This window comes from Molothrus aeneus, chromosome 27 (assembly GCF_037042795.1).
Source record: "Molothrus aeneus isolate 106 chromosome 27, BPBGC_Maene_1.0, whole genome shotgun sequence".
Taxonomy (NCBI): domain Eukaryota; kingdom Metazoa; phylum Chordata; class Aves; order Passeriformes; family Icteridae; genus Molothrus; species Molothrus aeneus.
The window spans coordinates 3,910,139-3,917,228 of record NC_089672.1 but is presented as its reverse complement, the minus strand read 5'-3'; the positions used below and the strand labels follow the sequence as shown (position 1 = coordinate 3,917,228).

Genomic DNA, 7,090 nt, shown 5'->3' with positions numbered 1-7,090 from the left:
GCCCTCCCAGACCGAACCGGCCCTCCCAGACCGAACCAGTCCCTCCCGACGGAATCTGTGCCCCGCGAGCCGCCCCCGTGTCCTTGGGGACCCTCCCAAGGTGCGGCAGCACCGGCTGAGCCCCGGGGTCCCCCCCGGGATGAGCGGGACCCTCACGCCGACCCCTCTGCAGCTTCTGCCATGTGCTCAGGCCACTGTCACCCACCGAGGTCACCGTCACCCACCGAGGTCACTGTCACCCACCTCCCAACTGGGGTGTCCTGGCCCTCTGGGGAGTCCCCAGAGGAGGGACTGAGAGTCCCCACAAGGCCACAGAAGGACAGTGACCACAGCAGGACAGTGACCCCAGCCCTCTTGTCCTGAGGCCACCCTCTCAAGGTCACATTGCTTGAACAAAAAGGGACCCGGAGCTCGGAGCCCGGGAACCTTCCCTAAAGGACAAACGGCCCTGGCACCACCGGCCACAGGAATGTCATGTGGAGGGTGTGTGACTTAAGAGCTGGAACTGGGCCCTCAGGGACCCCTGAGCAGTCCCCAAGGGACTCCAGCCAGCAGGACCACCCTGGGGACAAATGGTCCCTCTCCACCGATGGCTTCACCGTGGGATGTGGTGCTGGTGACCAGCACTGGGTTCATTTAGCTCAGTTCAGGGACAAACCAGATCATCCACCCAGGATAAACTCCTCTCATCTCCCTTCCCATCACCACTCACCCCTGAGCATCCCCCAGAACACGTCCCTCCCTCTCAGCCTGAGCTGCAAACCCTCTGCTCACCCCCCACCCAATGCCACTCTGTGATCCCTGTCACCAAAATCCTTTGGGTTCCCCAACTAAGGACAAGAAAATAATAGTTTGGGGTTTCAACATCCCGTGATGGGCCTTGGCAGATTCTCCTGGGACTCGGGCTGGTTCCAAGCCTGGGAACCCCCCCTGCCTTCCCCCAGTTCCACATTCCCAGTATTTATATTAACAAATGAAGTTAAATACATGGAAATGCTGTAAATATTAAAGTGCCATTCCCCACTTCCCAGTGAAGAGCAAGGAATTTAATTCATTCCCTAAACCCACATGAAGATGATTTGTTTGCTGCAGGTGCTGACAGAAAGCAGTGCCAAAAACCCTGGAAATACTCAGGAGAACATCCAATGATGGTGGAGTGGAGTTCAGCACACCCCAGCCCCCTGCCCCGGGAATGGAGAGGCAGGAGACAGAAGGATCCAGGTGGAATTTCTTTATTTACACTGCAGGAGGCTCCCTCCCGGAGCTACTTGAGCGGGATGAAGCGGGAGGAGTGGGTGGCACCGATGCCAGGCCGGCCGTGCTTCACCGGCTTGTACGTGATGGAAAACTCGCCCAGGTAGTGGCCGATCATCTCGGGCTGCAAGTGGAGAGACCCGTGCTGGGGACAGCGCCAGGGGACATGGGGACATCCCCCTCCCATCCCCATCCCAGGGCTGCCAGGAGCCTGGCACAGCTGGTTATTCCAGCCCTGCTCCTCCCCTGGTGCCTTGATGGGCTTCTTCCCCAGCTCTGCCCCTCCTGGGGAGGTGACACGGGAGCCACAGAGGCATCTGTGCCCTTCCAGGTGGGATTTAGCACCAGGTAGGAGCAAGAAATGGCATTTAATCCCACTGGTGGTATCAAGTGACAGCACCTCCCGGGTAATTCCACTCCTGGAAAGCTCAGGGATCTGTTTCATGCCGAAGCAGTGCTGGCAGGCTGGGAGCCAGGGCTGAGCATGTGGATCACTGCACAGCCATTTCAGCGCTTCAGAGCCACACTGAGACCCCTGTGGGAGCTGGCCCTCCCTGGGATGACACCTCCAGGTGTCCCTCTGAGCCAACCCCACTCCAAGGAGGAGCCTGGACCCCCCCAGACACAGGGAATGAGCGGGATTTACAAAGAGTTACAAGCGAACGCTCCGGGCGCTGAGCTCAGTGCGAGAGCCACCAGCTCACCTTGATCTCCACCTGGTTGAAGGTCTTGCCGTTGTAGACGCCCACCATGCTGCCCACCATCTCGGGCAGGATGATCATGTCCCTCAGGTGGGTCTTCACCACCTCAGGCTTCTCCATGGGCGGCGCCTCCTTCTTGGCCTTGCGCAGGCGCTTGAGCAGCGAGTGCTGCTTGCGGCGCAGGCCGCGGTTCAGGCGCCGCCGCTGCCGCGCGCTGTACAGCTGCATCAGCTGCTCGCTGCCAGGGGCACAGGGACGGCTCAGGGACAGCCCAGGGACCCCAAACTGAGCCCAGGGAACAGCCCAGGGACCCCTAACCCAGCCTGGGGAGAGCTTAGAAACCCCACAGCCACAGTTACCTTGACAGAGCCTGGGGAACAGCCCAAGGACACCCCAACCCAGCCAGGGGAACGGGCCAGGGACCCCTAACTCAGCCCAGGGAACAGCCCAGGGACCCCAAACCCAGCCTGGGGAACAGCCCAAGGATCCTGAACCCAGCCTGGGGAGAGCCCAGAGACCCCGCAGCCATAGAATTAGCCAGAGAGAGCCTGGGGTGCAGACCCAGGAGATGGCCAGAGACCCCGAACTGAGCCTGGGGTACATCCTGGAGAGGCCACCAAAGGTCAAGGTGAGCCTGGGGTACAGCTCCGTGGAAACCCCAAAATCTGTGCCACCCAGACTGAGGTGGGTACAGAAGGGAGACCCCCGGGGACCCCACACCCTCAGCATCACCCGAACCGAGCCTGGAGCAGGGCGCCGGGACGCCACACTGACGGTGTCACCGAGGGACTTTAAACAGCCCAAAAGCAGCAGCTGAGCACCCAAACCCCCGTTATTGCCGGTATTTGAACACAACGCGAGTATGGGGCAGCACCGGCTCCCCCGACCCCAAACCCCTACTAGCCCTTACTAGGACATGTCGAGCAGCTGGTCCAGGTCCACCCCGCGGTAGGTGAATTTGCGGAAGGTTCGCTTCTTCTTCTGCTCCACCTCCGCCTGCAGCGGGACAGCGGGTTCGGGTCAGGGCAGGGGGTCGCGGCCGCCCGGGAGGGAGACATGGGGATTCAAGGCCGCGCTCCCCGCCCCGCACACGGGAGGCCACGGCCCCACCGAGCTCCGCGGAGCGCCCAGGCCGCTCCCTCCCTTCAGCCCCGCTCCCGCCGCGCTGGGACCCGCCCGGCCGGGGAACCCCCGCAGGGCCCCGGGGAGGCCCATTCCCCATCCCCCAGGAAAGTCCCGAGCCCCGGGCGGCGCCGCCGCGGCGGGTGAAGCCCGGATGGCGGCGGATGGGGCCCGATGGCGCCGAAGGGGCCTCCCCCGCACCCACCATCTTGGCCTGGGCCGCTCGGAAAGGCCGCGCTCGCGCCGGAAGCGGCAGATCTCGCGAGAGCGGCGCGGGCGGAACGGGCGGGGAAGCCGCGGGCGGGCAGCGCTTCCGCCCTCACTGCCCTTAAAGGGGCCGCACCCGCAGCATGGGGACAGCGCGGGGACAGCTGACGGGGACGGAGCCCCCTCTTCCCCCCGAACCTGCCCGTGGTGATTCCAAGGAAATCTCGGGTTCCAAAGAAACCGCTCCTTCCCGCTGGCCCAAGGTGGGACCCAGCAGTGACAGGTCACAGCCACCCGGACCTCGCAGCCACCCCGGGCCAGCTCTGAGCATCCCACGCCTTTTTGGGAAGCCACCTTTGTCTTTCACCCATGGGAGCCAGAGCTGCGGGGTGAGGCGGGGACACGAGGGGAGTGGCCCAGCAGATCCGGCTCGTTCGGCACAGGTTGGTCCGGTCTGGCCCCTGCAGGAGGTCCCAGATCTAATGGCCCACACGGGCCTGGAGGAGGTGGTTCTGCACAGACAGGAGCCAAATCCGAAGGGTTTTATCCCAGAAGAGGTGAAGATGTTGGGTGTCCTCTGCTCCAGGTGTCCCCGAGGCTCCAGGGTGGTGCTGTGACATTTCCACGGTTTCACACTCCTGAGGGGGATCCAGTTGGTCTCAGAAGTGACTCCTGCACAGCCAGCCCTGGAACAGCTCCTGTTCCAGCAGGAATTTCGAGCTCACAGATGTAACAGAGTGAGGAGCAGAGCCACGAGGATTCAAGCCTGGAGGATTCACACACAGCAAGCAGAACCAGAACCACACAAAATACAAAATTCCCTCTGAACAGAGGGAGCAACGAAGCGACCTCCACAGCACAGACACATCCCAACACAGCCCCAGCTCCACTTCATTAACAGGGATTAATTACACCAGGTCCAAGCCCTTCACCACATCAGGCTGGATCTCATCCCCCAGTCAGACCCATGCAGCCGTGGCTCCCTGGCAGTGCCACCCTGCACAGGGCACAGCTGGTGACACCACAAAGCTGCCCCAGGACTCCTCCAGAAAACCCACACTCACAAAAGCAAAAAAAAAAACACCCAGAAAAATGGAGACAGGCTGGTGTTTCTAATCCAAAGGTTCTTGTCTTTATTCAAACCAGGGCTTGGCACTGCTCAGTGCCAAACGCACCAAAACCTTTTTGCCTGAGGGAAATCCACATCTTGGCCGAGGCCTCAGGAAGGGGAGGCAGGTGGAGCCTCTGAGCAGCTCCTGCGCCCGCCCCGGCCCAGCTCCGCCCCCAGAACAAACAGCAAAATACACTCAGCAGGTTTCTGTCAACTCCCAGAGTTTCGGAACCCTCCGCCCCAGCACTGCCGTGGGGAGGGAGGGAGGGAGGGGCTGCAGCTCTTCCCCCGCCTCCGACAGCACTCACGGAAACCCTGTTTTAAATTAAAAAATAAGCCAGCATACATAGTAGAAAATTTCTCTTAAAAATTTCACAATCTGTAAATGTATATATTTTTTTTTCTTTTAAACATAAAAGTTTACAATATACGGTAAAACAAAGGCTCAGGAAAAATAATTTCAAAAAAAAGAAACCTGAAGTTTTGAATTAAAGCTGAAGACATTTTTAAAACCCTGTAATTTGAACCAGTGACATTTTCTTTATTTGTGCTGATGGGTTAGAGAAAGGAAAATCTTTAAAAACTGCAGTCCAAACACCCACAGCTCTGCCTTCAGAAGCCATCTGCCCCCAACCCCCGCCCTCCCCCCGAAGAAAAAAAAAACTGTTGTTAGGTTTTTCTTCCATCAAGTAATGTGATTGTCACAAGTTCAGAAGTCTGGGATCCCGGGCTCCAGCTGGGCCCAGAGGTCCCTGCGGGCAGCACTCACTCCCTGATTGGCAGCCCAGGCTAGCGCCGGTAGGGGTGGAATCCTTGCACGTTGTGGTTCTGTCCCCGCCCGAAGCCGCTGCCTCCTGCCGGGGGGCCGCTGGATGGCTGCACCGAGGGGCCTCCGTAGGGAGGGGGCTGCTGGCTGGGATCAGAGAAACCTTGTCCAAACCCACTCAAGTCTTGTCCATACCCTGGGGAGAAGGGAAAGGCACAGGATGAGCTTCCAGGAGCGGCCACGGGTGTGAATCCCACACCTGACAGCGCTCCCTGGCCAGGAGCAGAACAACACCTGGGAGGCAGCAGCAGCTCCGGGCTCCTGCAGGGATCTTCCCTCCTTTTCTGCAAAAAGCAGAAGGGAACAGGTGTGCAGGAAGGGGGAGATGTGTTTGGGGTAATCCCAGCCAGGCTGGCAGTTCAACCATCTGCTCACAGCTTTGGGAGCAGTTTGATTTTGGGATGGGACCTGCACCACAGGCCACTGGAGTGAGCAGAGTTTAGAGACAGGGAGAAAAACTGGGGTTTCCTTTCCAAGAGAAAAGAAACCTTGTCCAAACCCACTCAAGTCTTGTCCATACCCTGGGGAGAAGGGAAAGGCACAGGATGAGCTTCCAGGAGTGGCCACGGGTGTGAATCCCACACCTGACAGCGCTCCCTGGCCAGGAGCAGCAGCAGCTCCAGGGTCCTGCAGGATCTTCCTCCTTTTCTGCAAAAAGCAGAAGGGAGCAGGGGTGCAGGAAGGGGGAGCTGTGTTTGGGGCAATCCCAGTTCAACCATCTGCTCACAGCTTTGGAGTGCTTAGAAGCAGTTGGATTTTGGGTTGGGACCTGCACCAAAGGCCACTCTGGAGTGAGCAGAGTTTAGGGATAGGGAGAAGAACAGGGGTTTCCATTCCAAGAGAAAAGACTGGCTGCAATCCCTGCTAACAACACAAAATTTACAACTAGATGGAAATTAAGACGAGTGAGAAATTGAGAAATTTAATTCAAATCCTCATAATTAAATATGATTCTTAATCCTGGCATCAGTGCCAGCCCCTGCTCTGAAAGATGCTATTAAGGCTCCTAATTACCAAGAGCATTTCTGCAGTGCTGCCTCTCTCTGTGCAGGCTTAGAGCAGGTTTAACTCTCTTAATCCCAAACAAAGTCTCTTAGCACATCTTCAGCAGTTCAATTTCAAGCTCTGCCTGTCCCTCAAGGACTTGCTGGCACTAATGAGCACTCAAACACAGCGAGCTCAGGCTCTGGGAGCTGCAAATGCTCCTCCTGGCATTTGTTCAGACACAGATAAGCAGGAGCCTAAAACTACAAGGGGATTGTTTGCCAAGGGATGAGGCTGGGAGTGGAAAAACACAACCCTGGAGTTGCTGTCCCTGCACAGTGGTGCAAACCACAGCTCAGCACAGAGCTCAGGTTGTTTATGATGAAGGAAACCCACAGCACACACCTGCAGAGCCACTCAGGACTCACTGAGTGCCATGCCTGGCTCTGCTCCCCTGCGTGGTTTGAGCACCTGGCTCCAAACCCGAGCCTGGATGGATCACAGGATAAAGCCTGGCCTGGCACAGCTCACTGGGGGGCTTCACCCAGCTGGAAGAGCTGCACTGCCCCAACACAAACCCCAACCCCAACACCTGAGCCCTCTGTCCCTGCCTCTCACCCTCTCCAACAGCCCCAGGGAACACCAGGAATCTTCCCAGGACCTGCCTGAGGCTCCTCCTCCCTGCTCAGCCCGACCTTGGGAGCGAAGACAAAGCTTTGGGGTGTGGCCTGAAGGGTGTGGAGCACACAAACCCATCCTAGTCAGAACTGAGGGGACTGCACGGAGATAATGAATTCTTAATTATTTTAAATTAATGTAATTAATTTGATTTTGCAGGGTGAGTGTTAGTGCTGACACTCACCCTGGCTGCACACACTGAAGGAT

At 58.2% G+C, this 7,090-nt stretch overlaps 2 protein-coding genes across 4 annotated transcripts in view; both read right to left on the bottom strand.

Annotated features, from left to right (window-relative positions):
- Positions 1 to 1,216: 1,216 nt before the first annotated feature.
- Positions 1,217 to 3,340, bottom strand: RPS15 (ribosomal protein S15). The gene is made up of 4 exons (XM_066566499.1): positions 3,283 to 3,340; positions 2,866 to 2,951; positions 1,959 to 2,193; positions 1,217 to 1,378 (listed from the first exon to the last, which is right to left on the bottom strand). Exons 1-4 carry the CDS (start codon positions 3,283 to 3,285, stop codon positions 1,265 to 1,267), a joined length of 438 nt encoding a protein of 145 aa, XP_066422596.1. The 5' UTR covers positions 3,286 to 3,340; the 3' UTR covers positions 1,217 to 1,264.
- Positions 3,341 to 4,393: 1,053 nt separating this feature from the next.
- DAZAP1 (DAZ associated protein 1) overlaps positions 4,394 to 7,090 on the bottom strand; it is a 25,675-nt gene continuing 22,978 nt past the window's right edge. For all 3 annotated transcript variants that reach the window (XM_066566457.1, XM_066566458.1, XM_066566459.1), the window contains one exon: positions 4,394 to 5,357. In XM_066566457.1, coding sequence (XP_066422554.1) covers positions 5,185 to 5,357 — 173 coding nt within the window. In that variant the 3' untranslated portion in view covers positions 4,394 to 5,184. The remainder of the gene's footprint in view (positions 5,358 to 7,090) is intronic.

Coding starts and splice junctions, on each gene's coding strand:
- RPS15 (XM_066566499.1), bottom strand. Junction 2,194..2,865: donor CAGCTGCTCGACATGTCCTA/GTAAGGGCTAGT, acceptor TGCCCCTGGCAG/CGAGCAGCTGATGCAGCTGT. Junction 1,379..1,958: donor TCAACCAGGTGGAGATCAAG/GTGAGCTGGTGG, acceptor CTCCACTTGCAG/CCCGAGATGATCGGCCACTA.